General features: G+C 42.6%; 1 protein-coding gene across 1 annotated transcript in view; it reads right to left on the reverse strand.

Moving 5' to 3' along the window:
- The window catches only part of SLC39A12 (solute carrier family 39 member 12), a 239877-nt gene that overhangs the window by 116845 nt on the left and 108152 nt on the right, over positions 1-14880 (reverse strand). Inside the window, exon 6 of the mRNA XM_085630837.1 lies at positions 1932-2103. Coding sequence (XP_085486963.1) covers positions 1932-2103 — 172 coding nt within the window. The remainder of the gene's footprint in view (positions 1-1931; positions 2104-14880) is intronic.

Genomic DNA, 14880 nt, shown 5'->3' on the forward strand with positions numbered 1-14880 from the left:
TGTTCTCAAGTATGGGTGTGTTAGGCACTGGGCCCTTCTTATTTACATGACGGGTTTAGCCATCATTTGTTTTTAAACGTTTATTTTTCCATTTTCGTTGTTCACAAAACAGTAAACATGACATTCAGGGCATATCAACTGCGCAGTCAGTGTGTTCTCCAACCAGCCTCCCTGTACCTTATAAGCAGTACATGGATCATCATTGTGTACATCAAGTCTCCATGGCAAATTTGTTTATGCATTGAACACCTTCACACTAGCTGACCTCATCAGAGGGCTTCAATGTACCCAATGTACAAACATAACCAATCTATTGACCCTAGTCAGAGACAGAGTCCAAGCTACCACATGTATTGAACTCATCTAACAGCTGCCTATTGCTTCCTCCTTCTCTGCCTACACTAGAAGGGAACTACAATTGCAATCCTGCTGACAAGTACTGTCAAAGAATGCTTTCCTTTCTCGAGATGTTAAAAGAGGAAAGAGGCACAGCAGCTTGATCAGGCTTCTGAAGAAGATGTGAAAAAGTAACAACTGAGAAAAAACACCCAAAGCTGTACCAACCTGGCGTCCACCAAGGAGGGCCTGCCCAGCAAGCCAATTAAGAGAAAAAGGTGGACGGTATTGCCAGGCACTATGGGAGGCTAGTTGAAGAAGTGATGACATCCGCATGTCTGTCACGCCCGAAAGAGCGATTGCAAGCACGTTATGAAGAGGACCATTCCAAGGTTGAAGCCCATAACCCAGAGGAAACCCACAATGGTTATGGAGATATCTTTACCATTGTTTGGTTTAGTTACCATTATATTTTTGATTAATTAAATCGGATGTCATGCAAATGAACAGAATGAAGAACTAAGTGAAAACACCAAAGGCCCCATCAGGATGGCGGGCGGACTTCAGTCCGCCTGCCACCCAAGCGGTGTGGGAACCGGCCGCCAGCAGTGCAGCGGCCCAGCACCGCCAATTAGGATGCGTCCTCCACCCGCCAATTAGGATGCGACGGTCACCGTGGCGGTCACATTCCATATAGTTAACATTGCGGCGGATGCTGCTGTAAGCAGCACCCTCCGCAATGCCCAAAATACATGCTGTGCATTACCATGCACAACGTGGCAGGCACCTTGTGTTGCTTGCCACCTTTTGCATGGCAATGGAGGGGGGTGCCATAGGTACCCCCCAAGTGCAGCCCTCCACCCCCCCCCGGGGACCAAAACGGGCCCCCAAAGCCATTTACGCTGGCCTTGCCGCCATGGAAAAGGCCTTGACCCCAATGCATCCTAATATGGATGGCGGGGCCTGCTAGGCACCGCCACCATTTTAGGCACCCTGCACCGTCTGCCAGGCAATCGGAATGATTACTGACGGTGGACGGTCTTTGGTTCCGCTGCGGACACAGTCAAGTTCCCACCACCATCCTAATCTGGCGGTTGAAAAAATCTGTTTGCTGGTGGAAGGACCGCCACCGCAGGGCCCCCCAAGTGTTAATTTTGTAAACAGCATGTAAATGGTCAATTAAGGTTAGAACTGACTCACTTAACTAAACTTTGTACAACATAAAAGAATTTAACTTTGTTACCACTTGTAAACAATTGTTTGGTGTCAATGTTCAGGTAAGAGTGAGGGATGGCTATACTAGGCAGCCATATATGCGCCCAAACGGCAGTCCCAAAAGCTGTGATATTCACCACATTTAACACCATTAAATGTTCTTTCGGAAACAAACTCTAAGGTAGTAGTGAGATGAAAGTTTGCAATGGGAAGAAAGTGTTGTGCCACTCCCTACCTCCTGCCCACCCCCCTACAACACCATGCAAAAGTCTGGTAGTGTCAACTTAAAGTGTGTCATAGGAGTCTACACAGAATGAATTTCCTCTAGCAGGTATAAAAATATTTGAACAGGTTTTCCGCACTTTGAAACGGGAACTTACTTTCTAGAGTAGTGGGTGCCGGCTTTGCATGACTGTGCTTGGCGTTCTTACAAGAACAACTTAATTGCTGTTGAATTATCACGGGGCTCATTTTAAGGAAGTCTTCTTTAGAAATGGTAGAATCACTTTTTTGTAAAACAATCTTCACAAGGTCATTGGCAGAGAAGCATGCCTATAAGGGAAATTGATTTGTTATTAAGTATTTGAGTACTGACACAGCCATACACTTCAAGTGCATCAGGGGAAATAAAAAGCATTTCTCACATCACAGCTGTACTGCTTTCCTTGAAGATATTGTTTTATTTTATTTTAAATCGAAAAGTAAGCATACTATAGAGTAAATTCAATTTGTTGTTACTGAATTGTAATGGGTGAATTATTACATTCCCTTCCATGTTTTTATTTCCCACCTGATGGAAAATAATCATAATACTCTGATACACATCCACAATTGTTTCTGTAATGAGTCCTATGAGACCTTTGGATCTCCTATTACAGTCAGGTATCATTAATTTCACTTTATGGAGAAGAAATCTGATTAGACTACCTTTAACTGATCCAAGATGCCCCTTATTGTCTTACTTGATTACATCTACCAAAATAACATATTATCCATAATATCTTCTGTGATTTTTTTCATGTTTTTCAAAGGGATGTCCATGAGTCAGAAGAGCGTGTAACTGATTTCTTTGATGATATGCATATTCAGTATGGTAGTTGCAGGTAGATAACTCGACTAGTCCACACAGCCTTCCAACCTTTATTGGATACATAAATTTATGGTAACTAGTTATGGAATAACAACACCTCTATTGTAACTACGGAGTAACATTTTAATGATAACTATTAGTAAGGCTTGTACAGTAATAATTATCATTGGTTCGACATGTCTCTATTCACTCACATGCATTTCCATTTGCTTTGAAGCTACTTTAATCTCAATTGTTAGAAGGCATTCATTCTACTGACCACTTCTCCACATAATCCATTATTTTTTCTCTAGTCTCCATTTCCTGTACAAGACTCTGGAAAGTATAGTCTTTAATAGGTTCACCCTCCTCTCATCATTAGTAATCTCTGTAATTCCCTAGTAGTGAGCCTTCACAGAATTTGCTCCATTGAGACACCTTATACTCTTTGACTTCTAATTGAACCCCCCAGCACAGCCCATTCTTCTAATTGACAGCCCATCACCTCTTGAAACACTCTAGCACCTTCAAGACCCTTGGCACCCATTTATAAGTTAGGCATCACTGGTAGCACATTGTGCAGTTTCATCAGGGGTGGGTGACATGGTCACATTTCTTCAGGCCTCTGATTTGGGAGCCTGTGTGGCGTTTGCGTGTCCGTGGAGATGGTTATTGCTTCATGGTTTAATTTCTAATCCTACCATTCTAACCAATCCTATGAAGTATCCTGTAGCTCTTCCAACTCGATTCTTGCCTCACATTAGGTAGGTGCTAATAAACAGATAGACTTGCCTCTTCCTATTTTACATAATCACAATTGTTCTTGGTAAGATTATCTTCTCAATATCTTTTTTCGTAAAATCTCTTAGTTGTAGATATCCCAATATCATCCTCCATTTACTCAAACACAGCCTCATTCCAGTCCAGGGGCATATGTACAATTGATAAACTGGCTTCTGGTACCAGGTGCCCATGAATTGCCTAATGAATGTATGACATGATCAACCTTGTCTTTTTCTCATCATCCATTCTACACAACTCGATTTCAATCTCCACCCTCCTTCCCTCTAGAATTCATTCTCCCAAACACTTATGCTATCAAATTAGAGGATTTTTTCATAACCTAGACACCCATTTCCACTAACTGCCACCTGCTTACCATCTACAAGCAATATCTAACCAGACTCTGCATCCGCTCGGCTGACTACACTCTGCCATGACCTTAGTTAATCGACTGGGCTTCAGTAAACTGAACCACTGAAACTTCAGTGCATCACTCCAACTCATGGTTGGTATGTGATGGTAAGTTAAGATACTTCACATTTTCTAATTTACTGCTTTGGCTGAAGATATTGTGTTTTTCAATTCATATTATAAACTTACATTTAATTATAGTAAAGACAGGACATAGATATGTGTACCTCGAATTTTAGTGAATAGATTTCATACCCATATTTTTCATAAGCATTTTGCTTACTGATGGTTCTTATCTATGGTCCTAATTGAGAGATTGGCAGATGGTTATTCCTTCACCAGTGTGATGGATATCCCATCCAACTGATTACAAGTGCCACCGGATATAATCCAAAAGGTGGACAGGATATCCGTCACATTTGTGACAGAGTAACCCATACATCAAATTTTAAATCAGGCCTTATGTTTTTTATATACTTTTTAATATAGTGCTAATAAGGCTCTCAAGAAAACAGTCTGAGATTATATCACACACTCCAATGGTCAATGTGATTCGTAAGTATGATTGGACCCCTGTTAAGAATTTTGTTATGTGGAATGGATAGTCTAAACTGAGCTCAAAAGTTGTTTTTAAGTTCTGACAAATTAAATTAATCATCTCAAGTGCTTCCCTAGTCCTTATGTACTGTGATGGTCAACTGAGTTAGAAGCATTTCTATAAGCATTGACCATAGTCAAATTGGCAAGCTTAACAGGCCCAACATGGGAAACTTCCAAAACGTTTGAAATTATGCAAAACTGAAGCAAATTCATGTTACCCATGTTTTGAAGGTGGAACTAAATCAACATGGCCTATTTCATAATTAATCAAATTAGGGAGCACCAATTATGTCACTATTTTTCCTTCACAAACTATTATGCATTATGTGTCAGGCACTACATCTAATAATGCTAGGAAAGGCTTGCCTCATATGCTCTACTTTGTCATCTTTTTTTTAGTGTATTATGATAGCTGTTTTTACAATAGTTTCAAAACATGGTGAATATTACATGGTGGTACTATTACAGTATGAAACAGTACACAATTTTCCAACAAGTGAAGGATGGAAGAGTTGACCCTCTCATAATTTGAACTTGCAATCTACAGTCCATATGTCAAGGGACAAGCATCTAAGTCACTGACCCATTCTTTGAGCTGATATGAATTTGTGTACGTGAATAGGTGCAGCAGAGCTATTAACTCAAGACATCATTGAAATGAGCTCTACGTAATATCAGTTGCAAAACGTCTTCAGAATCTCCTTAAAATGTGTGTTGTTTCCCACTGTATTTTCCTTTATGTGCTGCAAATTTTGAAAGCAATTCATTTAACAAACTTGGTTTTTATGCAAATCTCATTAAGAAGTGAATGAAGAAGAAGGATATTTGGAACGTAACTTAAAGTCGGAAGTAAATGAGTCAGTATCTATTTCTGTCACATAAGGAGACGAAATACTGAGATCTAAGGGCCTCATTACAGTGGCGGTGGGACCACCACCATCAGTCCGTTATTGGCGGTCCCACCGCCATCAGACCCTGCAGGACCGCCCGCTGTATTATAATGGTGGGCGGATGTAGGGGGGGCACAGAGACCGACTGCCACGCATCCAAAGGGCTCAAGGAGCCTGTCGGACTGTCGGAGGGACGGCAATCCCTACAACAGTGGCAGTGCCTGATCAGACACCGCCGTGGGGATTACAATGTCCCTTTCCGCCAGCTGTATTATGGCGGTTGACCCGCCAGGAAAAGGCAGGTGGAAAGTGACTTAGGGGCCTGTAGCGGGCCCTCCGATTTGGGCACTGGGTGGCACCTGTAGTGCCCCCTTACATATCCCTACACCATGTGGCAGGCACCGCATGGTGCCTGCCACATGGTGCAGGGATATTTCAAATGTGTTTTTTTGTATTTCGGCATGTGCTGCCGCCCGCAGCACTCGCTGCAATACAACAAATACATGTTACGATTGCCGTGAAGGCAGTCGCATCTTAATGCAGGCCAGAAGGACCTGCGACTCCTAGTCGGGTGGTTCGTCCTAAGTAACAATGGTGTGATTTATTGTTTGGAAGGCGGCCCCTGTCTGTCAGCTGTCAGGGTGATGGAGGGAATTATCTCTCCCACCCTTCAACATAAAATTCAGTAAATATTGACAGACTCACGGTATTCCCTAGCTATACATTAAGGCCTGTACTATAGAGTTCGAATAGAATCAGCATATACCTGCAGTGATAAAAAGAGCAAAGAAACACAACACATACTTTAAACTGACAGAAACATCGAAACATTCACGCCTGATGTGCCACTACAGCACTTCTGCATGAAAAACATGGAATGAGCATAGCCAGTTGGACTAAAAGATAAGAAGCAATGTGACATGTCAAACATTTCTCCCAATAACATCTGATCATATAGAGCACACCGCTGTTTTTCACCTAGATTGGTGCTATACAAAGGCCACAAACATATATACATTATTAAATTGTCGTGCCTGTCACTCATCCATGTGGAATGACTAGGCCATATATAAGATCATCTAAACTGAGTTGCTCAGCATATATTAGGTACATTTGCATAAATGGAAATTATTTACATAGTCAACAGAGAGGTCAACATGTTTCAGCCTATAACCCTCAACAGAGGTGTTGTGGCCTTTTTACAGGTCCTCCTCCTTGTGGGGCGAGCGGCCGGATGCATTTCTGTTACAAAGACCATGAGTCCCCTGAGCCCCATGCCAAGGCTAAGTTGAGGCATGATTCCTGACGTTAACAGGTGACCACCAGTGGATCTCCCATTACGTGGATACTCACAAGATCACTGGATGTTTTTTTATATACTATAGCTTGTTTTATTTTGAGCACAATATCAAGCAGAAGCACTGAGTATAGGTCCTGAAGAAGGCCACAACACCTCAGTTGAGGATTGAGGGTTGTTGGCCTCCCCTTTTGACACTAGAAAGCAGGTTTAATCTTTTCCTGCAGGGCCCTGTTTTTAATCCTGGCCAAGGGATGCACTAATAAATGTATTTGCGGACCCTGTAGCTAGTTTTAACTATCACTAGTCTCATTTGGTTTTGCTCTGCTGCCCACATCACCCTACGCTCATCCTAAACTTATTTATTATACTTCCCTTAAAACATCCCTGAGCTCCTCCTTCTCAGAGAGTGTGTTGTAGCCTGCACAGTGACTAGGTATCATGGTTCAAGGAGGTTCCAGATGATGAAACATGCCCCATACGGTGGGTGAGGGAAATCATCCTTAATAGGTAATCAGTTTTGTTAGTATTTTGTTTACTGTAGACCAAGGTTTTTTTTGGGGGGTTCAAATGTATAAATGATGGAAGGTAACCCTTGCAGATTTTTTTTATCTCATCTGGCCCTCCTTGTGATTGAGGTATTCTGAAAATATGGCATAGATCCACTCCACCCGAACGAACATTGGGATATTAAGAAGCACATGTAGATTGCTGTCATAGTTAAATAGAGGGAAGCACAAACATTATCAGAAAAAGACTGTGGACCTTCTGCTCAAACACTTTGCTTTCAACCAGTATGATGGAGTTTATTAATGCACAGTCATGACTCCCAGTGCACAACAAGTACTGCAATTCTTAATTGCAATGGTGACAGATCATCACAAACAGTATATCATTAACAGATAGATACAGATAAAATCAACCTCCAAAAAGTCAATTATATTTCCTCAACAGTCTTTGGAAGCCTGAATAATATCTGTGGAAACCTGAGCGGAGATAAGTGAAATCCCAGTCTTCTGACTAAAAAGTATTTGTGCATTCAGAAACTGGAAGAGTATTGGAAATATGTGCAAAATGAATTAAACTCATTTTCACCTCTGAAATTGTGTCTCCCTCATTCAAGTATAAAAACTATCCATCAATGTGAGTTTCAGAAAAAAATATTCTGGGTGATTTGTGTCCATTAATTTCCTTTGTGAAAAACGTGCATGTTTTCATTGTCAACAATTTTAAAGCTATAAAAAGAAAAATTAGTGAACAGCTTCAATATGACCAATGAGTCACATCTGGGACAAGTAGATGATTGTGGGGTTTGCAGTCTTTCTTCTATCTCAAGTACTCTTGTATAAGGAAAGTCTTTTACCTTCAATGTCATACTGACACATTTGCCCAATACACTTTATGGGACACTGAAATTAATTAAAAATTGCATTTCCTTAAGCACCATTTTAGCAAACTATGGTCTACATTCTAAAGTATGGTTTCTAGCCATTAATGGGTGGCATTTTGCTCACCTTTGCTTCTATCACAAATCTTTATTTTATAAGATTGCTGTGATTGGAGACCAACTTGGAGTCCTCCCTTTGTATTGACACTGCATTGATTTAAGTTTATAATGAATTTCTAAATACCTCAATCTAGGGCAAGCCAACACATTGGACCTACCAAATATACCTGTTATGTTTTTATGCAAAGGTAAATTATAGGTTAAATTGCCTGCACATTTCTTAATAAAATGACCCCTGTATGTTACGTGAAAACTTGGACAAGCCTATTGTTTGTTGTTATTTGGAGAGAAAACATCTGTTCCTCTGCATATTAATTCTTACTAACCCTGGGCTTCGTGCTCCGCTTTGCCCACGGAGTGCACGTAGCGCTGCCTGCTTCGCTGTTTACGAAGTAGGCGTAGCAGGCAGCACCACGCACACACCGTAGCAAAGCAGAGCTCCCCGCCACCCGCCTCCCGCCCGCCCTAATATAAAATAATTTAAAGAAGGGTAAAGGTAAATAAACCTCCTTACCTTCAGCGCGGCGTCCCGAGGCTTCCCCTTCTTGCTGACGGTAACTTCTTCTGCAAATGCGCATGCGCGGACTCCCGCATGCGCAATTAAGGGGGGCGGGAGGCGGGCGGCGCGTAGCCCCACTACACCCACTACGCCCAGGCCTGGTTCTTACTCCCCAAAAGGCAAGGTGCATGGTATTTAAAAGTTGGACATGTAATGGTTGAATGTCAAATATGTCCTTACAGCCATTTTCACTATAGCAAGGCTAGCTTTTCCATAGAAAAGCATTTTGATACACTATTAAATGTAATATCCGTATCCCCATGCTAGGTTACACATACAAATGTCATTCTTGGATTTGTTAAAACATTTATTACAAGTCCAATACACTGGTGCATTTGAGAGACTAAGTCAGAAGGTAAACTTCCAACCCTGGTTTCTCTATCTGATCGGCATTCATCACTGTTGTCTTTTGATCATGCCTAGGTGCTGGGCAAGTGCAACCAGATGACCGAGGTTAGCATGTAATGCTTTTTGGCACTATTTTCATATAACATTTTGAAAATTCATACCTTCAATTCCCCTATTGGATCCCTGTCTTTTTGGTGGCCTTTTGATAATTACATTACACTTCATCTTTATAAATTGGAGTGGGATTTTTATTGTGTTGTGTTTTTGATGTTTAACAGTGTTGGCACTACTAAATGCTTTATATATTTTCTGAGGGTAATGCTGTCTGTTCTGTTCCATAGCTACCAGGTGTTGAGCTCATATTTAAATTACTGAAACCTTTACTGGAGTTACCAAGAATAGTGACTTTATGACTTGTGGTGGACTGCCACCACCCTCACTAAAACACAACTTTCCCAAATTGCTGTTCAGCAGTGGGATACAGAACTTGTGTTAGCAGTACCACTGACATACTAAGCTGGAAATTAAACATCACTGAATTGAACTGATGGAAAAAATGAATGTTTGATATTTAATTTGCATCAGGTTTTTGATTTGCTCATTTTGTGATTTTTTTCCAAACTATGGGGCATATCAAGAAGGGCTTTATCTCTGCTTTTTTGGCTTTAAAAGCTAAAAAAGCAGAGATAAAACTAGCACCCTATCATTAACAGGGTGCTAACATGCAAATTTGCATGTTAGCACCCATTTACTCTACGCTTCCCCTTGCATTTCTAATGAGATGCAAAGGGGGCGTTCCAGAGTAAAATAATAGGAGAAATGTTGCTAAGCGACATTTCTCCTATTATCAAGAATATCGCTAACCCTGTTAGAGACAAAAAAAGCAGCGCTAACCGCGGTTAACGCTGCTTTTTTACGTCTGGTATTTTTCTGACTTAGCCATGATATCCTATGGAAGGAGGATATCATGGCTAAGTTTGTCTGTCCCTATCAACAAGCTAACGTGAGATTTTCGCTGGGTTTCCAGCGATAATCTCACGTTAGCCACTTAGCGTGAGGATTTTTATCGCTATTGAGATAAGCGTTGCTAATAGCACGCTATCTCAGCGATAAAAATCAATGCTAGCCGGCGATAATTATCCTAGCGCTAAGTGCGCTTAGAGATAATTATCGCCGGTTGTTGTTGATATGCCCCTATGTTTTATTCCAATTTGTACACCTTTTAAAAATCGAAGGAAATATGGCAGTGGGTCTGATTACCCTTGAAAAATTCACAGTGGTGGGGTTATAAGCACAATGCAGAGGCAGGCAAATGAAATTGGGCCTCAATTCCAAGGGATCGGACTATGTAAGGGCCCTCAGGGCTTGTGACAAAGTGTGGCAGCTAAAAGTCCCCTTAGAGAAAAATATTGAAGAAGTTCAGTCGCGGCTGGCATTACGGGCAGGTGGGGGGTGGAAATGGGGTCATCAGGGGGTTATGGGGGGAGGCGGGAGGGGTTTCATAACATAAAAATATTAAATAAAACTTACTGAGCTTCTGGATGGGTCCGACGACTCCCGACTTCCGCCGTCGGGTCCTCCGCCAATTCCTGCAGCTCCTTGTCATCAGGAAAGGCAGCCTCAATCCCCTCCCTCTGCCAATCACAACGCTGCAATGGCAGAGCTGTGATTGGTGAGGCGCAGGGGAGAGCTCCCTACCCGTGCCATTTTCTCCGGCATAGAGACAAAGGGAGAGTGGGCGGTCGTGCTTGAGTGACTGTTTGGTCAGCTCCAGGGGGCGACCAAACAGTCAGTACCCACAACAGTGGGTAAGCCACTCCCCCTGCCCTCGAGCACGACCGCCTACGATCCCGCCCCCAACCAGGCACTTCTGTTTTCTCGCAGTGCGAGAAGCAGAAACATAAAATGGTACTTTTTACCGTTCTATGTTTCTGCCTATAACACTGCGAGAAAGCAGGGGGGCGACGGCCAAACGCCCCTACGGAGGAGCCATCACTGAAGAAGTTGATGAAATTCCAGGAGGGGTAGGGGCAGAGCATAATCTATCTCAAAGAAGCTTCTCATGGGCACTTTCCAGGGAAGGAAGTGAAGTTGCCCAAAGCCTGAGTCCCTCACAACTGGCAGACCTTCAGACAGAGTTTCAGAACAAGCAATCTTAGAGGGGACGTCAAGTCAAGCTGGCTGCCCTAGCCATAGAGGAGGAGAAGATAGCAATTGAGGAGAAGAAATTGGCCTTAGAAGAGAAAGTCAGGCTTGGCTGAACCTTCAGCAAAGATGGTGGCAGAAACTGTGAATAATATACAGTGAGGCCATACACATTTCACCTAGCTAAAAAGGTAGTGTCTGGTTTTGTGCTGGGGGATGACATTAACAAAGGGTTTGTGCTAGACTTGGTCCTTTCTGCAGGGTTATCCCCAGACGTTTTGCCTTAACGCTCCTGTATTTTTAACCTATTTTTGTTGGCTTTTAGGGCTCTGCCCACTTTTCTACTGGCAACCAGTGATAAATTGCTTGTGCCCTCTCCTTAAAACATAGTAGAATTGGCTTATACCCAATTGGCGTCCTTAATTTACTTTTATGTCCCTAGTGAGGTGGAACTACCTGTGCCAAGGGCCTGTAAATTAAATGCTACTAGTGTGTCTGCTGTACTGATTGAGCAACCCACTTAAGTAGCACATTCAAGATGCCTCAGGTTTGCTATTGCAGCCTGTGTGTGCAGCTGCAAACTGGAATTTCAACCAAAACATTCCTTTTAACTACATATTTGTCACACCTAGGGTAGGCCCTGGACAGCACAGAGGGCAGGGTGCAGTGTATTTAACAAGATGGATGTCCTGGTAGTGAAAAAAACGTGCATTAATTTATCACTACTGTGAGGCCTACCTCTCCCACAGGATCACATTGGGGTTACCTTATTACATTAAATAAGCAGTAACTTCCAAATGGGAAGAGGTAACTCATTCATGTTTGGTGTCTTTGGAAATGTGATGGAAAATCTTATATTACGGAGAAGTGGTATTTTAAAATACAGTTTTTAAAATACCACATTAAGAAAGTTGGCATTTTCCTGGCATAGCCATTTGGTGCCTGCAGCTTGTCTCTGGGTCACATGACTGGGTGTAGTTGCCAGTTGGGCTTTATGTATTCCTCCTAGACAGCCACAAACAATAGGGAGCTTAGGTGTGCCTGGAGCCAGGGCAAGGAAGGCAGGGCACCTGCGCATTTCAAAGGCATTCCTCTAGAAGCTTCTCCTACTTTAATGGCAGAACTGGGTATGGATATTGGAACTCAGATACCAGCTCTTCAGTACACGTCTGGGCCTGTGGATACTCTGCCAGGAAGAAGGACTGTTGTGCTGCTGAAAGGACTACTACTCTGCTGGACTGACCTGCTGCCTGCTGCCTTCTTGCCTGGATTAGAAGGACTTGACCTGCACCTGTTGAACAACAAAGTGACTCCAAGGCCTAGTTTGGTGGCATCCTGACTTGGGCCCCAGGGACAGAAGGCTCAAACATCCTAAACCAAACATCAGAACTCGGCCATCTATGAGTCTACCATGCCATGTGATGCCACCCCAGTCCTGGAACCTTGGCAGTGGGCCTAAGGTGTGCTGCCAGCATCTGTATATGCAACAGAACTAAAACATCTCCTCTGCTGCACGGAACAACCATTTGTTCTGGTCCAGCGAGAGCAAGTATCCACAGTTGGGGCTTTGTGCTTTTTGGGACTATTTTCACAGTCATGTTTAACCCTGCATATCGCTGGCTCTGCTGATAGGATTTTTGTTGTTTTGGTCTTGTTTTTTTTAATATCAATAATTATAGTTTTCTAATGTGGTGTGTGATCCTTTATGTGTGGCATTTTTTCACTTTATTAGTGTTTGAAGTGTTGCAAAAATACTTTGCACATTGCCTCCAGGTTAAGCCTCACTGCCCTGTGCCAAGGTACCAGAGGGTTGATCACAGATTAATTTAGGGTTCACTTGTGCCTCACCCTAACAAGGATTGTGGTTGCTGCTTGACCATGGATCACACCCCAGTCAACCACCAACCCAATTCTTTACAGTTTCCTTCTGATGAAAGAACTTAAGAAATGTGCAGGGTGGACCAGAAGCACTTGGGAAGAACACACTCCTGACTCTAGAGGAAGGGTTAGCTGATGCATACACCCACAAGAAGGATGCACTATTGCAGAAGTTTTGTCTCACATCGGAAAAGTATAGGAATACATTCCAGAACACACACACATAATCACAACAAACTTAGGCAGAATTTGGGAACACCTTAATAAACGCACTGGAGGGCTAGGTAAAGGGGAACGCAGCTGACACTTATAATGGGCTAAACAATTTGCTTATGCCAGAGTGTCAGACCTGTCAGGCTTAGGGTGGTCTTCCCCCAAACTTTTTGCCTTCAACCCTCCTATTTTCTGATCACATTATTTATAGCTTTAGTACTCTGCACACTTTACCACTGCTAACTAGTCCCTAAAGGGCTTGTGCTCTCTCTTTAAAACATGGTGAAATTGGCTTATACCCAACTGGCACATTTACATTACTTGTAAATCCTGAATAGAGTGGTACCACATGTACCCAGGGCCTGTAAATTAAAGGCTACTAGTGGGCTGGTAGCACTGATTGTGCAACCTACTTGAGTAGTCCTCCAAATAGGTCTCAGGCCTGCCATTGCAGCCTCTGTGTGCAGTTTTAAATTGCCATTTCGTCCTGGCAAAATAAAACCATTAGCAAGGCCCAAACCTACATTTTTATTATATATAATTCACCCCGAGGGTCACCCCTGAACAGCCTCAAGGGCAGAGTGCAGTGTATTTAAAAAGTAGGATGTGTGCTTTTAAACTTTACATGTGCTGGGAGGACAAAATGACTACATTCATTTTTTACTACTTCAAGGCCTACCTTTCCCACTGGATAACATTTGGGTTACGTTATTACAATTTAAAGGCTGTAACTTCCAATTGAGAGCAGGTACAAGGTGAGTTTGGTGTCTGAAGAATTGTAATTAAAATCCCTATTTAATGGTGAAGGTGGATGTTTAATCAACATTTTTAAAATGCCACTTTTAGAAATATAGCATTTCCTCATCCCAACCATTAGGTGTCTGCTGCCTGCATCCTGGATCACATGACTAGATGTCGTTGGCAGTTGGTCTTTGTGTATTGTCCCCAGACAGTGAGATAAAGGGAAGCTAGGTATTGGCAGGATGGGCCACACTAAGTTAACAAGGGGGTGGAGCTCTTACCTACTACACTTGTACATTACAAAGGCACTGCCTGTTCACTCTCACAAAGGGGTTTGACACTAGTCTATTGTGACCCCACACAATCTCGGGTCAGGGAGGGAGGCAGGAAATTACAAGTACCTCTGGGCAGTGGAAACCTCTAGAAGTTTCTCCCACTTCAAGTGGGCAACAAATATAAATACTAGACCTCAGACACCAACTCTCCAGGACAGTTCTGGACCTTTGGACTCAGCCAGGAAGAAGGACTGCTGTGCCGCTGAAAGGACAGCCTATTAGACTTGGCAATCATAGCGTGCTTTTCCCCTTAACTTTTTGCCATCAGCACTCCTGTTTTTCTGAGTTCAATTTTGCTGGCTTTAGGACTCAGCAAACGTTGCCACTGCTAACCAGAGCTAATGTGATTGTACTCTGTCCTTAAAACATGATAGAATTGGCGTATATCCAATTGCCATATTTAGTTTACTTGTAAGTCCCTAGTAAAGTGGCACTAACAGTGCCCAGGGGCTGTAAACTAAATGCTACCAGTGGGCCTACAGCACTGATAGTGCTACCCACTTAAGTAGTACTTTAAACATGTATCAGGTCTTCCATTGCAACATGTGTGTGC

This window comes from Triturus cristatus, chromosome 10 (genome assembly GCF_964204655.1).
Source record: "Triturus cristatus chromosome 10, aTriCri1.1, whole genome shotgun sequence".
NCBI classification, from domain to species: domain Eukaryota; kingdom Metazoa; phylum Chordata; class Amphibia; order Caudata; family Salamandridae; genus Triturus; species Triturus cristatus.